The 17,169-nt window shown below is 42.3% G+C and overlaps 1 protein-coding gene across 4 annotated transcripts in view; it reads right to left on the bottom strand.

Moving 5' to 3' along the window:
* GRIP1 (glutamate receptor interacting protein 1) overlaps positions 1–17,169 on the bottom strand; it is a 482,567-nt gene that overhangs the window by 152,480 nt on the left and 312,918 nt on the right. For all 4 annotated transcript variants that reach the window (XM_067564076.1, XM_067564078.1, XM_067564077.1 and 1 more), the window contains exon 2: positions 12,932–13,012. In XM_067564076.1, coding sequence (XP_067420177.1) covers positions 12,932–13,012 — 81 coding nt within the window. The remainder of the gene's footprint in view (positions 1–12,931; positions 13,013–17,169) is intronic.

The following is a 17,169-nucleotide window of genomic DNA, read 5'->3' as shown; positions in this document are numbered from 1 at the left end:
TTAAGTTTGCGGACGATACCAAACTGGGAGGAGTTGTAAGTGCTTTGGAGGATAGGATCATAATTCAGAAAGATCTGGACAAACTGGAGAATTGGTCTGAGGTAAATAGAATTAAATTCAATAAGGACAAATGCAAAGTACTCAACTTAGGAAGGAATAATCAGTTGCACATGTACAAAATGGGAAATGATTGCCTAGGAAGGAGTACTGTGGAAAGGGATCTAGGGGTCATAGTGGACCACAAGCTAAATATGAGTCAACAGTGTAATGCTGTTGCAAAAAAAGCTAACATGATTCTGGGATGTATTAGCAGGAGTGTTGTAAGTAAGACACGAGTAGTAATTCTTCCGCTCTACTCCGCGCCGATTAGGCCTCAACTGGAGTATTGTGTCGAGTTCTGCGTGCCACATTTCAGGAAAGATGTGGACAAATTGGAGAAAGCCCAGAGAAGAGCAACAAAAATGATTAAAGGTCTAGAAAACATGACCTGTGAGGCAAGACTGAAAGAACTGAGTTTGGTTAGCCTGGAGAAGAGAAGACTGAGAGGGGACGTGATAACAGCTTTCAAGTACATAAAAAGTTGCTATAAGGAGGAGGGAGAAAAATTGTTCTTCTTAACCTCTGAGGACAAGAGAAGAAGCAATGGACTTAAATTACAGCAAGGGAGGTTTAGGTTGGACATTAGGAAAAACTTCTTAACTGTCAAGGTGGTTAATCACTGGAATAAATTGCCTAAGGAGGTTGTGGAGACTCCATCATTGGAGATTTTTAAGAGCAGGTTAGAAAAACACCTCTCTAGATATTACTTAGTCCTGTCATGAGCACAGAGGACTGGACTAGGTGATCTCTTGAGGTTCCTTCCGGCCCTATGATTCTATGATTTGTTGCCTGATTGTCAATAATTGTCAGGGATTCCCCAGTTTTTTTTTCTTCAAAATATGCTTCATCCTTATCATATGCTTTATCTTGGCATTCAGGAGGCAGACTATCATCTTTTTCCCTCGTTCTGGGTAACAAATATTTGTATCAAATATTACAGAGTCACTAATTAAAGTCATTTGCTGCTTCTCTTTCTGGTTTCTGTTCAGTGCTTTCTTCTTGGCCAGTCGTTGAGTTACTATCTTTGGACAATTCTTTCTCCATGTTAAGGGCAGGGCATCTCTTGAATCACTCCACACACATTTCTCTTCTGATCTTCATACTATTTCAAGTTGCTATACTCTCACCTTCTTCCATTTTCTCCACAACTGTCTTTTCTGTTATCTCAACTCGATGAGTCTCTGGCAGTTCCACCCTTCATCAAATTTTCCTTCACCTTTTTCTGTCAGCCATTTCAGCTACTATTGAAGACCTTCTACTTCACCAAAAAAGAAACCAGCATGTACTTTTATACATCTGTAACTATTCATTTCCCACATATTAGCCCTCCTGGTCTTTGTTCAGATATTTGAACATCTTGCACTTTTCACTGCCTTAGTTACTTAAGTAGCATTCTATGTCCTTGATGAATTTTTACTTCAGTTGCTGTCTGTTAGCAAGTCATTGTGTTCTTTCTTTCCATCTCAGAATTGCATCTATCTGCTGCTTCTTAGGGTTCAAGTCAGAGCTCTAATGTGCCTAAGCACCACTCCTTGTTATCAGCAATTACTTTACTGCCCTCTCTTGAGCTTCCAAGCAAAGTATTACAGCTCAAGAAACCAAACTGCTCTCACTTTCATTCACTCCACACTCAAAATATAGACTCCCTAGTTAATTCTTTAAACTCCCCAGTGCAACGTGATTTTCATGTTTCTGGCCCATACAGTCGTTGTGGAGATTTTATGTGGAAGAATATGAAAATGGCACAAATACCAAATGGGTATAATAATGAAATACTTTTTTTGGTCTAATTTTAACAGATTCGGTAGCAACAGCAGATCATTGTTAAACAAAGTTGACAAAACTCTTGGTGCTGCTCTTGGACTAGATGACCTCTCGAGTCCCTTCCAGCCCTATGATACTATGTCCTCTCCCAAGCTTGTCCCCCTTTAGGACCAGAGGGGAAGGGACAATCTCATTCAGTCTGTCCTTGACCCTCTCTTCTCCTGTCTCTTCAACCTATTCCACACCCTCTCTCTTCGGGTCTCTGCCTCAACCCCAACCATCAGCCTGGAAGGTCAGCTGTATTGCACACATCAAAAAAAAATCTGTTTCTGGTAGGAAATCACTTAAAATATACGTATAACTGATTGCTTAGGTTAACACTAAGGGATCTCTGAGTGCTAAAAATTTCTTCAGCTGATGGCAAATGTGAGAATTTTAAGGTGATAAAATATAGCATGGGAGGAAATAGAAAAATATGCTTGTCTGCTCACAAGAAAAGATCAATGACACAACAGTAAACTGATTAAGGTAGTGCCATTATAGCAGCATGCCTTGACTTCCTACTCTCACGGTTATCACCATAAATTATTTTCCAAGTATAACACTTCCCAGGGATACCCAGGGTTGAAAGGCACCTCGCTACCACCTGCCCTTAGCATGAGGAAGCGTTGTCCATGCCTGCTGTGGGTCAGCTCCCCGACTCCACTGGCCACGGGTAACGCAAACATTACTCTATAGGTCTATGTAGGCCCTGCTCTTTTATGTGATCAGAGGATGAGAATTTCATTAAACAACCTCTGTTGGGACAGAAGATGTCTCGCAGGGTTAGTCCCGCTTTAGTGCAGCCATTCATGTGACAACGTTTAATACTAACCAACTAATCTGATGGTTATTTGATAGCTTATATCAAATGAGTTTGATGGTCTTAGTCCGATTCCTAATGTGCAGGCATAAACATAGTAAACAGTGCCACCATATCTAGCATCATTGCTTTCAGTCTCAGTAGAGAGTGGAACAACCTAGTTGGCTTGGGTCTAAATTACCCCCTTTTCTCCTAGACCCCGATTCACCAAGTCCCATTAGCTTCAATGGGGATATTTACATGCTTAAAATTAGACACCTGATTATGCTGCCAGTTCAACAAGGTACTAAACTATGTCACATGTGAATGGCTGCGCTAGCGCAGGACTGACCCTGCGAGACATCTTCTGTCCCAAAAGATGTTATTCAATGAAACGCTCATCCTCAGATCACATAAGGTATGATATTTTAAATTCATGCTGCTTCTTTATGTAACTTGCACAAACATCGCTACCTTTTCCCGTACATTTACCAAGATTGTGTTAATCTTGTAAAGAAGAAATATTGCACTACAGTTATTCCCAGTATTATACCATGCTATAATAGCTCTTCTCTCACTAAAATTGCAGCACATAAAATCAAAATGTTAAATTCAGCCAATCTGATTTTATTTGACTCAATGTGTAAACTTAAACATTATATATTGGATCACATGGTCCGGATAATCAGAGCACTTACTGCAACCTGCACATGATGTATGCATTACATTCATTTTGCATTTTCATACTTTTATATTAGTTATTTTTTTAAACTCTGTATAACCTTTAGTTAAGTCCTTTTTTACAGAGTTTTTTCTGTTCTCAAAATTATATGGACATTTCAAGATTTAACAAAAATATGTACCGTGCTGAAGTAACTAGTTTGGCCTTTCAAATTCTCTCGCTTCCAGTTGACCTATATTCTCATCCATTAGTCCTGGGTACTAGACAAGGTATTCCCCTCAGGAATTTCACATTTGGTGCAGCCTGAGTCAAATTATGAACATTCGCTGCACAGATGCCATGGATCAGGGACTCCCAACCCCCTCCACACACAATTCTGTTTTTATAAAAAGATAAACAGCACCTGTATATTTTCAAAGCCACTGGCCTTAAGAAAGCCGCCTGTCTTTTCCAGCCAACACACACAGTGTCTATGTACACTGTATATAAACTCTGAAAATCACATGGAAGGATCACAAGATTTTATTGATTTATTGCCATTACTTGAAAAGTTACATAGTGCAACGATTTTCTAGGTATCAGCATCATAAATCTTTCTCCTCAACATTCATTTCAAAGCATTTCTTCCCTTGGATATGCTCCCTTAAAGAGTCACTTTCCAGTCCAAAAATTCAGCCTACCCTAAAATTGCATGTGTATTTAACCTTTTATTACTGATTAATAAAATTCTGACAGCAAAATCCTCCAAAATGAGGTGGCACATTTGTTGATAAAAACTATTCCACTGGCTGAACCACTGTAGTGGCCAAACTTACTGTCCCCCTCCAAGCTGCATATGACAATCTTCAGAAGTTTGAGAGTTGGGGCGCATCTGCCAGGGCTTCTGCCCTGCTCCTGCTGAAGCCCTGGCAGGTGCGCCCCATGGGGCCGAAGCCCTGAGACCCCTTCCCCATTGGGTAGAACCCCCTCATCCTACCATCCTGCTGCAAGGCAGAAGCCCCAAGCTTCCCGCTCCCAAGTCTGGTAGGCAGAGAATGACTGGACTGGAGAGGCTCCATGACCCACATTTTAACTGTAAAAGAGCCGCATGCAGCTCGCGAGCCATGGTTTGGCCACCCCTGAACAGTGTTGTGCGATCATATCATGTTCTTCCTCTAATAAGAATGCCAGCTCCACTCTTGAGATCAAGCAGTGTACTGCAGCAAAAGAGTCTTGTAATTGTTAATATCCAGCATGCTTAGAAGAATAAGGCCAGCAGATAGAGTGGAGGGATGATATAGTATACTTAGATGTGCCCGTAAACTGAAAGAAAACTGGATGGTTTAATTTTCTGTTTTCTGATCAAAACACAGTGCCCAAATTCAACAACTGATCTACAAATAAATACTGTACATTTACGCAACTAAATATCAAATTCTGAGATGGAAAAGGGAAAAATCCTGCTTTGGTGGGTGGGAGGGAAAGAAAAGATCAAGTAAATAAATTTACACTATTGAGTATTTATATTCTGGTCTAGTATACACTTGTTCCTTCTTCTCTTCTATGAAGGTAACTCCTGACCTCACCATGGGTGCAAAAGGCCTTGTATTCAGCGGACCTGATGCCATTCTGGCACAGGAGGGCAGATGGGAGCAAGATTTAAGGAGGCCTAACACCCCCGGCATGTCATGGAGCCAGGCTCTGTAGAAGCACAAAAGATTTTGGGAAATAGGGCAGCAGTGGGTTAAGGAGGACAGCATGGAACTGCTGCTGAGTAGATCCCTACTGCAGCTACATAACTGCTCTGCAGCCTGAAGCAAAGGAGATTTCCTCTGCCCAAGAAAGGTCCCCACTGTGCAACCCATGTACTTGGGCTGGGTCCTGTGAACAGGATTTCACTTGGAGGAGAGAAAGCAATATGGTTATAATCCCCATCTCTAAATCCATAAAGCAACAAATAATTACACCACCTTCCAAAAACCACAGTTTGCGAAAAGTTCTCCCCAATATTTTGGTGAACAGTTTAAGCACTCAAACCTCAAACTACTAACAATCTGCCATGCTAAACCCATTTGACTTAATAAGTTTTCAAAAAAATACTATGATTATTTTCTATGATTATTTTACTCCTCTGTGCTATTCAAACAAATAAAATGACCTATGTTATTATTGAGAAAAACACTTCAGAACTCGCTTGAGTCCATCTCTATTCAGGACAGCTTTTAAGAACATGCTTAACTTTAGGTATGTGCTTAAATCTCATTGACTTCAATGGGCCTCTTTAACAGCGTTGTCCACTCTTGCAATTTTTTCACTAGCCTCCCAATATTTGCAGTTCTCTTAATTCCTATCGCCTGCAGAAATAAGAGAGAATGAGAAACTCAGCTTTCATTAAAAAAAAAAAGTAGATTTCTAATCCTCCTGCTTGCAGAGAAAAGCTGGAAAACGAAAACTAAAAGATCAAACACCACGAAGCAAATAAGAAAAAAACAAAAATGTATTGCAAAAGTCTCATGATTTTGAAACTACTCATGATTTTGGGGAGCTGACTTGTGAATTTTGAACATGTGGGGCTGACAGCTCAGCGACATGCAGCTGCTGAAGTGCTGATCTGAATAGGGATCATTTCCTGAATTAGCGACATAGTCTCTGCCCCAAGAATGTTACAATCTAGTACATGGATAGATTAACAATTCAGATGCATAATGCATCAGGTGCCAATCTGAATTTGACTGCTGCAGGCATCTTGCGGAGATGAGAGGAAATAATCTGTCTCTTGCTCTGTAACCTGTTTATAACCTCCATACTCAGGATTAATTTTACCACCGAAAATAAACTGCAGAGCTAAACAGTGATTCAAATAAACATACACATACACACAGTATTAATTCTAAATTTTAAAATGCAATTTGGGTATACTATTACTACACACCACTTTAATTAACTAGCATTACTTTCAGAAATTCCATAAATCCCTATGAAAGAATCAGTCATTTGTTTTTGGGCCATGTGAAGACATGATAAAAATGACAAATACCCTTATCATATGAATAATGCATCCACTCTGTATCTAAAACAAGCTCTGTTCCAAAGAAATGTTTAATCCATTCCCTGCTTTTGGGGATAAAATGGAATTAATCACAGGACATTTATTTCATGAAACGCATAGTTTGGGCTGCAGATTTGTCATGGTGATAAAAATTGTCATGGATATAATGACTTTTCAGTTTGTCCACATACTTTTCTGTGTGTCTGTGATATCATAGGCTGCAGAGCTGAGGGGGGTAACCCGGACCATGGCCTGACCATGTTTGTTGCCACAAAAGCTCAGGACAGGTTATCCGGTAGCACCTGGGTCTGAGTGAGAGCCAATGGGCTGGAGCAGGGAGCCAGTCTGCACCCACACCTCCCCTCAGGGCCTCCTACCCTCCATGGGCAGGACCAGACCTCTCTAAGGAGTGTGACGCCTCTTTCCTAAAGTGTGGCATCCAGAACTGGACTCAGCACTCCAGCTCACCTCACCAGCACCAAGTAGCACAGGATAATTACCTCCCATATCTTACATACGACACACCTGTTAATATATCCCACAATATTTGCCTTTTTCACAACTGCATCATGTTGACTCATATTCAATCTGTGATCTCTATAACCCCCAGATTCTTTTCAGCAGTATTACACCTACCCAGTTATTTCCCATTTTGTAGTTCGGCATTTGATTTTTCCTTGCAAACTAGTACTTTGCACTTGTCGTTACTGAATTTCATCTTTTTTATTTCAAACTAGGTCTACATTTGTCAAGGTTATTTTGAACTCTAATCCTGTCCTTCAAAGTGCTCACAATTCCTCTCAGCTTAGTGTCAGCTGCTAATTTTTAAATTATACTCTCCACTCCATTATCCAAGTCATTAATGAAAAATATTGAATAGTGACTGATTCCCTGTGAGACTCCACTAAATGCACTCTAACAGTTTGACAGCAAACCATTGATAACTACTTTGAGTATGGTCTTTCAACCAGTTGTGCATCCATCTTATAGTAATTTCATGTAGACCACATTTCCCTAGTTTGCTTATGAGAATGTCCTGTGGGACTGCATCAGAAGCTTTACTAAATTCAAGATATAGCATGTCTTCTGCTCCCCTCCATCCACTAGGCTACCCAGTCAAAGAAGAACAGTACATTGGTTTGTGATGATTTGCTCTTGACACACTATGCTGGCTACTACTTATACCCTATTATCCTCTAGGTCTTTACAAATTGATTGTTTAATAATTTGTTCCAATATCTTTCTAGGTAGTGAAGTTAGGCTGATTGTTGCAACAATTCTTAGTAACATTTGCACCCATTTGAACTCATACTTCTTGTGTAATCCTTAGGAATTTCCCATACATAAGTCCGAGACAACACACTTTATGGGAAAGGAGTGGCTAATACAATTTGGACTAACACTTCTATATCAGAATAAAGCTCTAGACACCCTTCTTTCTGTCTGAAAGTATATTATTCTTTTCAGGACAGTCTGCATGAAGTTTCTCACATAACAATCACACTCAGTCTTATTAAAAACATGAATTATTAAAAACAGAGATCATCAGATAAAAAAGTATGCACAACAGAGCTAGCCTGAAGCTGTGCAGAACTCAGCTAGCCAGACTCAGCTTTAGTTACAGTACAACAAAAATAAATAATTTATATTTCTAGAAAGAAAGGTTCTCTCTTAGATAATATCTCAGGGACACTATTTGCTCTCTGTGTCCCAGGAGTTCCACAGTGTCTCAAGTGATTCAACAGTCATTTATTTGATCTTGAAGGTGTTGGCATCCATCACCGTACTAGGTTGAAATTATCTCAGCGTTTCAGTAATATAGTATTTGATCAGGTGTACCATCTGGGGGGCAATGGAAGAGTCTCTGTTCCCCATACAATGGTTATGGTCTCTTATTTCTGTTGACAGCTCTCTGTCTAGTTCTAGAAGGATCTCTCAAATTCCTTACGACAAAACTTGCATTTCAAAGGCAGATTAGTTCTTGCTTGCACCCTTAGCAGCCTAGATGTCAAGACAATTGACACCTGACTACAAGTGTGAGTCTGACTTAAGATAGGCCTGTCTTTACCCTTTTTGCACAATGGACACTTACAGAGACAGAATTTATAATTTCCTTCCCAGTTCCCTTATTCTTCATGAAATATGAATTAATAATAGATACCAAATCACGTGTGCCAAGTGCCTTAAATTATAAACACTGCTCCTGTTAGTGTAGGTGGGCTACTTTGAGTTCCCTATAAAGCTTCTTTGGGAGAATGTGGCTTGCAGTCATTGTGTGAAGACTTTTTCTTTGCAGCATTATGTTGTCTTTAATTTAGGACTAGACCCATCCTTCTGGAGACCTCTGACAAAGTTCCAGTAGACCTACCACAACTGCTTAAAGACTGAGGACTGCTTACTAGACATGTTTTGCTTGCAAGATGGCGGAATCCCCCTGGGAGAGGCATTACACATACAAAGAACGTAAAGATCATACTGAAGTGAAAATGAAGTTATGCACATGTAAGTAATTTCCCTAATATTGTTCATTGTCTCCAGTGATTCACGTTTTCAGAGCAGCAGGCTGAGCTGCAGAGACTGGTATATTCCCAGCATTCCCAAAGTAGCAGCTTAACTATGAAATGTGGGGTAAAATTTTCAAAAGTACCTAAGTGACTGAAGTGTCTAAGAGCCATTTTCAATAATCCCACTGAGCTCCTAAGTGAAAATGAAACATAAGCAGCTACGTCACTTATATGCTTTTGAAAATTATGCCTATTGTGTTCTGATTCTAGAGTTGGTCGGAACATGAGGAAAAATACTAAAATTTTTGTTTCTATTTATCAAAATTTTTCAACCAACTCTATTTGATTCGTGTTTCACAGGTGTTGAGGCCTCAAATGGCATGCAGGAATTTCTTTGGATAAAAGCATTTCCAAACAGTAAAATCAGAAACTTTTAAAGACTCTTTAAACCAGTGGTTCTCAACCTTTTTGGGCTCAGGGCTCGTTTGTAAATGTTTATGGTCTCAGTCAACAGTCTAGGCTGGAGGCCTGGGGGTTAGGTCCTGCCCAGCAGTCACCTCACAGTGGCGTCTCCTGCAGCTCCTGTGTTGTGTGGCTAGCTAATCTTGGCTCTCTCTGGGCGTTGCAACTTGCAGGGTTGCAGCGCTGCTCAGGTTTGGCCCTGCCCCCCCCTGGCTGGACCAAATTTGTGTAAGTGGAGTTGTGACCTGGCTCATGGGGCTGCAGTGCCAGTCACTCACATTTAGCACACTCGGACTCTCGTCGACATGATGGCTGGGCCAAACCTGAGTTTGCAGAAGTTGCAAGTGACTGCAGTAGGGAGGTGAACCCAGCCAGCCTTGTGGGACAGGAACCACAGGAGCTTCCACATGACCCTTTGAAACATTCTGGCAACCCAATTTTGGGTTCCAACCCATGGGTTGAGAAACCCTGCTCTAACACACTGAAAAGCATGCTATAGCTTAGCTCAATTCATTCTGAACAGCGTTCTGAAAAGCCTTGTCTATATTACTCTACTCAGGTCCCAGGATGAGCTGCACATTAGTCCAAAGGTAGTGGCCATAACGAACATTCATTGCCTGGTATTTGTCACTTTTATGGAATAATCCAAACAAAAATATCCTTGGTTCAACTGCCTTCAAACTGGAACAGAAATAGTGAAGATAAAAGTCCAGGGAGTTTTCAACTTATTATTTGCAGCTATCAACACAAGAGATGGGCACATTAAATCAATAGCCCATCAGAGAGTCATTCGGTGGGTAACTTTTGTATCACCCAGAAAAGAGAAAACTGACAGAAAATTTTCCTCTTCAGGAGAACAAAGGCAGAAATGGTCAATTCACTTTCAGATTTGAACAAATTCTCTCTGAACAAACAGAGACAGAAGCGAAAGAAAAATGTAAGGGGACTTCCTTTACTGAAAAGATGACGGAAGATGACAATTTTCACAATGGATATGCAGCTGGAAAAGAGTACTTTGTTCAAAAGATGAGGACTTTTTTCCCCCAGGCTTCTTAATTGTTCATTGTGAAGGGGTGTAATCCCCACACCAGTTCTTCCCAGGGGGCCCAATCAGCCAATTAAGCAGCAAACGAAGGCGATATAAGCAGGGATGGGGGCAGAGAGAGGCTAATTGGGAAGAAGCTCACCTGTGACAGAAGAGGAGGTGGGTGGGGTTAGTAAAAACCCAGGGAGCTGGCAGCAGCAAAGACTGCTGGCAGGAAGCTTGCAGTCATCCTCTGTGTAGCAGAGAGGGAAGACCCAGAGAAAGAATAGGACCCTGGGGGCCTGGCCCAGAAGGAAGGGTGTATGCTGAAGAGAACAAGGTGGGAGGAGAGCCTGTGGGATGTAGTGCAGGAAGCATCACAGGGAGTAAGCAGCAAGGTTGGGGACTGAACAGACCTTGGCTGTGTGCTGTAGGGACTCTGGGCTGGAACTTGGAGTAGAGGGTGCACCAGGGTTCTCTTACCCACCCCTGGAGAAATGGCACTGGTGGGGCAGTGAACAGGAAGACTGCCTGGGTCACTGCAGGAGTGACAGTCAGGGCACTGGGTGTGAGGATTGCCGGAGGCCCCTTAAATGGAAGAGACTTTGAAGGACTATACCCCAGAAACAGGTCTGGGGAGGGTGAGGAGTGGAAGGGGGGGGGGACGCTGAGTAACCTGACCTGGCTGGAGAGCTGAGTCATGAAGATATAGCAGCAGCTCCTGGAGTGGGAGAGGATGACTGAGAGACGGCGTGCAACTGCAGGAAGAGGCGTCAGCCTCATGGAGCTAATCCCCAGATCAGCCAGGAGGAGGTGCCATTGCAGCAGTGAGTAGAGCACCCCCGTCACACTCATCAGCTGGAGATGGGGTAAGTGCTACTCACATTCAAGGGTGAAACTGGAAGAATCTGTGCCAAGCACAAGAATTTTAGACATTGGTTCTTCTCATTTCTTGCACAAGAATTATATTGGGAATTATATAAGGGTACATTCTTTGCCCAGACACAGCAGGCACATTGAGTGCAAGAGTGTGATGGACATGTGGCACAAAATGTTTCATACATAACTTTAAACCTTGATAATTCTCTCCTCTTCACTCAATTTCAAATAAAAGAAATTCAAAGGGATACAATAAATAGATACTTAATAAACTGAGTTTTATTAATTCATGATGTAAAATACCACTCAACTCAGAGGTCTATCTTCACCTCAGGAGGCACCAAATCTTGATTTTATTGGACTGGAAAAACTAGTATGTGACCACGTAATTAAAGATTGCATAATAATACGTACAGAATAAAGGGAGCACAGGAAATCTTAATTATGGAGCTTTCCAATTTTTAAGAATTTGACTTTGCAATCTAAACAACATTCTTTAAATGAAAGAGGGGCAGAAGGGAGTTGTTTTCCTAAGATTATTTTTAGACAGAAAAAATGTAATTCCATTACACACAACTGTAATGCCTCCCTCCATCATCATATCCTCAACAAGGTTTGAACCTTGGACCTTCAGCACTGCAGCACAGACCACTGAAAGACAATGTAGCTAAGGGGCTGAGACTCAAGTCTGCCATATCAGAGCTCTCAGTTTCATTCCCAGCTTGTGTAACCTCTCGGTAGAATATGAGGCCTTGCTCAATAACAAAGGTTGTGAAGTCATAGATTTATTAACACTAGTCTGTAGCAAGGAGTCTTGAACTTCTGGTATCTAGTGCTGTCCATCTTCCATTGGTCAAAGGGTATTGTGGTTGGGAGCAGGGGTGGCCACGTCATTTATTTTGCCTGTCCCATCTGTGGAGGTTCAGCTGTGTATGGCACTCTGGAGGGAGATACCAGCATGGTGTATGCACAGTGCTGATGTAATGTTGAATGAGTTTAGTAATTAGCCTGCAGCAAGCGCCGCTGAACAAAAGACTAATGGGAAATATCAGTTTTTGACACCATATAGTTTGGCCCAATTACTATTATTATTTAACATTTATACTGCAGTAGCATGTAGGGGTCAACCCAATTGAGACCTCATCGTGTTAAGCGCTGTACAAACACACAGAAAAATCACAGTCCCTGCCCCAAAGAGCCTACAATCTAAAAGACAAGGCATGACTGATGGGGGATACAAACAAGAGAGCTGGGGTGGAGATGGTATAATATGGGACAAACACAATTCTTGGCCATCAGGAGAAGTGATCCCAACTCACCATCTACCTAGACAGTCTGAGTAGATTTTCAGGAGGACAAGAAAAGGCACCTCCTTGACCCGAAGACTGTCTCCCTGACAAATGTCAAAGTGCTGCTGCTAACCATGGGGGCATGATAGTACTTGAAAAAAGCAGTCCAATTTAAAAAAAAATTTTTAATAATGGAAGTGTTAGACAACCTAAATATAGAGCATCAGTAGAGCGCTCCATATAATGTCTGTTTTATAAACAGTTTGGTTAAACTCACAAATGATATGGCTTCTATAACTTGTAACTTATCTTTGTGACAATGGGGTAAGGACAATTAAAATTCAAACTAGCTCGCCTACCTGGGATGCTCTGTCTCCTCACAGTCAATGCTCCTTCAGGTGGTTTTGTCTGGTTTGCAGATTTAGTGTAGGGACTCTCATCTGAAAAACAAACAAACAGTGCAGGTTTCAGTTTCAAATATGTTGTAAGTGATATATTTCATTTCAACATAATTTCTGGTTTAACTAGCAGTTTACTTCTCTCTCACGAAAAGGAACCATTTGATTATATACCAGGAATACCATCAGTCTTATAGGATTGTCATAGGGCAGCACCTGCCTGAGTTTCCTTCCTTCTGAGTCCCTAGAAATAATCTAAACAAAACATCTTCCCAAATAGCCCTTGTGGAGGTCATGTATTACAAAAATCCCATCCATATAAATCATAACCAAACAAGTCCCATAAACAAGAATTTCTCCAGCCTACTCCAAACAGTATACACTATGCAACATACAAGCCCCAGAATCCCTAACCACGCCGCAGTGCTACAGCATATGCCTGTCCTCTCCTTGTACGAGGACAGACATCCCAGCCTTTCCAACTGGAGTGCAACCCTGCTCTTGGGGTTCCTCTGGGTCCAGCTCTCAAGGCCTGGAGCTGTCAGTGGGTAAGCTCCTCCACTGCTTCCCTGCCAGCCCACAGATTCGGCTCTCCAACTTCAAGCCAGCAGCCAACTCCCTGTACTGCTCCTCCTGCCTTCAGTCCTTCTCCAGCACTCTCCCCCTAGCTCTCTGGCTTGGGGATACAGGCCAGCAAACCCCTCTTGCTTCTCTCCTTGCCTTCAGCCTTCCCCAGGGAAACACCTTCTGTTACCTTCTCCAGTCCCCTGTTCTCTGACACCTCTCACCTGTCCCTTCCTGAACCAGTCTGCACTGGGATTCTCTTTCTTGGCTTCCTTCATGGACTTCCCCTCACTGGATCTCTCCCTGAGCCTTTATAGCCCCCAGGTGCTGCTCCACCCACTTAACTGTCCAAATGGGAGCGCCTGCTCTGGCACTGGGGCCAGCCGCCCTGTGACAAGGACGTACAGAATTTCTTTAGTATGCTAGTCAGGGCAGTGAGTAAATTGTTATTTGCACTCTCTCTGAAACAGGAGCCATCACTGGGTACATTGGGAGTATAAGGATGGATGTTTTTGAACACACACACACACACACACACACTCTTGGACTCAGTGACAAAGGTGGCAGACTCTAGCTGTGTCACAGAGGAGAAAAGCATGGTATGAAGCTCAGATTGCAGGCAGCCTTTATCTGTATCTGACTGAAGTCTGGCTAATGGAAGCTTTAACTGTTCTGCTTTAAAACAACTCTGGGAAAGGCGGACTTTGCCCTTTTCACTTTAAGAACCCCTGCTCTCATTTTAATGACTCTAGCAGTGGGAGGCCTCCCATCCACATTCAGCACAACAATTAGCTGGCAAGAAGCTTTATATCTTTATCATTTTGATATTCCGTACGAAAATGTTCCTTTTGATTTTGGGCTTCTTTTGTGTTGTGGCCAGTGATCTGTGAGCATGTCAGACAGCCATTTCCAGACTCAGGCGGGCCAAGCACATTCTTACCCAAAGGATATCACTGCACCCACTGGCAAAGGGCTTTTCTTCACAAACAGCACTCCAGCAGCACTGGAAGAGCTGCACTGCTGTAGCGCTTTAGTGACGATGCTACTATGCTGATGGGAGACCTTCTCCTATCGGTGTACTTAATCCACCTCCCTAAGAGGCGGTAGCTATGTCGGTGGAAGAAGCTCTCCTATCGACCTAGCACTGTCTACACAGGGGGTTACATTGGAATAACTACGTTATTCAGGAGCGTGGATTTTTCAAATCCCTGAGCGATGCAGTTATACCAATATAAGTCTGTAGTATAGACCTGGCCTAAGTGGGATCAGGGGTGTGCCCAGGAATAAAAATTTGGCCGCTTTTGGAGAGGCACTTTCTGTGCCCCCTGTGGCCAGAGGAACTGGATCTCTCACCTTCCCGCCACAGTCTTGGGGCTTCCCCCCCCGGGCCCCGTAGCCCTGGGGCCAGAGAAGCTGGCTCTCCCCCAGAAGCCCCGGTTCTGAAAGAGCTGTCATCTCCTGCCCCTCTGCAGGATCTCCTCTCTCAACCCCAGCCCCGGAGGAGTTCTGTGCCACTGCCGACTGGGGAGGCTCATGCACCTGCTTGTCCCCCCTTGCACATGCCCCTGAGTGGGATTTAGGGTGGTGCTGCTCTTGATCAATCTTGATTCCTCTGAGCACCATTGGGATTGGCTGGCAGGGCAGATGGACCATCCATTAAAGGCAGAATCAGGTGGGAATGAGTTGCTTCCTGCTCTCCCAAAGCAGACTTGTCAATGAAAAAAAAAACCAACCAACCAAACAAAAAAACAGTTTACAATGCAACTTTAAATATAAATTATGACCAGGGAAAGACTTGGATAGGAACTTTGTGTGTGAATTAGGGACTAGGATTGATAGTATTTATTTCACTTCCTCAAATCAAAAGAAAAAATAAAAGGTAATTAGATCCTACTTTGTGGATCCTTTAATCTGGTTCTCAAGCAGCTCTTTATGCATTATCAAATACTTCTGTTTGCATACTTTTTTCCCTTTAAGTTGGGAAGGACCAATTAGTTGTTAGCATATGTATACAGCCATGTATAAATACAGATCAGTGGCTAAAGGAATCAAAGACTAAATTATCTAGTAACATCTTGAGATGCAACCAAAAATCAGTAGATGAATAATATAAACATATTTTTCGCTATCAATTTCTTTCTAACTAACCCTCTTGAGATATTTTCCCTCTTTACTGATTACTGTATTTATGACATGTAAAAATCTCAGACTCCTTTAGAAAATTACAACAAAGAGGGTAAACCATTCATTTTTATTCAAGTAAGATAAGGGTTTGGTCAGCATAATTTAAAACCAGGTCTGAGATAGAAGACACTACAAAGAACAGTTCATTTTTTTCAAACTACAGATCTTCTACAATGAATTCTACTTAGTAAGGCAGACTCAGTAACAAGAAAAGCTTCTGAACATTAGCAACATGGTAAAAGCCTGTTGTACAGCCATGACCCTGGAAGGGAATGGAGAGAATAATTAAAAGCATCTCTGGTTATATGGTCTGCAAGATATCATTGCTTCTACTCCAGTAAGATTAACTCCCATTGCCATAGGACTATATAGTCGTAATGAGAAAGATAATATAGTTTCTGCTATACTGTATGCTAGTGTGAAGCCAGAGACCATAAAAAACCTAGTCTGTAGAGAGACACAGATAGGATGCTGAAATGGATTTAAATCATGCATATGTTAAGATAAAGGTGGACTTTGGGGGGAAGGACCATCTATCCTTCCACTTTAAAACAATAGTTTTGCTAAAGCTAATATTATTGTACTGGGGGGGTACAGTCCTCTTGATTTTTGAAAAACATATTTAGAGAGACAAGTTAGTGCTTGTGAAGGAAGCTGAACTGATCCTTTTCATTCACAGAAAGGGCAACACACAGCTACTGGCAGTTCAAGGTTCCCCCACCCTGCCCCAATAAGGGACAGTTTAGATACCCCATCCATGCAATCTTTAGGTCTTCCTTATTAGAAGATGCCAACTGTGATGGTAGATATTGTGACAGCGATACTTTTCTATTAAGAAATTAACAGAGATCGTCTTGTTATATCAAATAATCTGCTGAATGATGATGGCGACTTTTGGTTACTTTACTACCAATATGGGTCATATCTGAACAGGTGACTTATAGATCAGGGGTGGCCAAATCGCAGCTCATGAGCCATATGTGGCTTTTTTTTTTTTTTTTTTTTTTTTTTTCTCTGCCTACCAGGATGGGGGGGGGGGGGTGAGGGGGAGCTCAGGACTTCTGCCCTGCAGCAGGTTGGTGGGGCTGGGGGCTTCTGCCCAGCGCCTCCTTCCCCTCGCATTCTCTGCCTACAGGAGCGTGTCCTGAGGCAGGGGGGCCATGTGAGGCTGGAGCCCCCAAGCTCTGGCTGGCATGCCCGAGCTCTTGAACCCTGCAGCAGGTTGGTGGGGCCACTGGGAACAGAACAGTCCTGTCCTGCCCAGTCAATTTAAATTAATTATTTTAGGACTGGAGAGGGTAAACATTCAAGTCCTATTTTTAAAGAGATGAGTAAACCAATGAATGCTTCCTGTGAGAAGAGGATTTTCCTAGTACCCCAATGTATTTTGGGGGGTCCAGATCTCAGTGTAAAGTTTATCGGGCTTGCAGGTGCCCAGGTAGATTTGAGTA

The sequence above is a fragment of the Emydura macquarii genome, unplaced genomic scaffold (genome assembly GCF_026122565.2).
Source record: "Emydura macquarii macquarii isolate MOO-44397 ecotype Brisbane River unplaced genomic scaffold, CSIRO-AGI_Emac_v2 contig_2636, whole genome shotgun sequence".
In the NCBI taxonomy this organism is placed as follows: Eukaryota; Metazoa; Chordata; order Testudines; family Chelidae; genus Emydura; species Emydura macquarii.
Note: the sequence above shows the minus strand (reverse complement) of the source record. Positions and strands in the feature narration are given on the sequence as shown.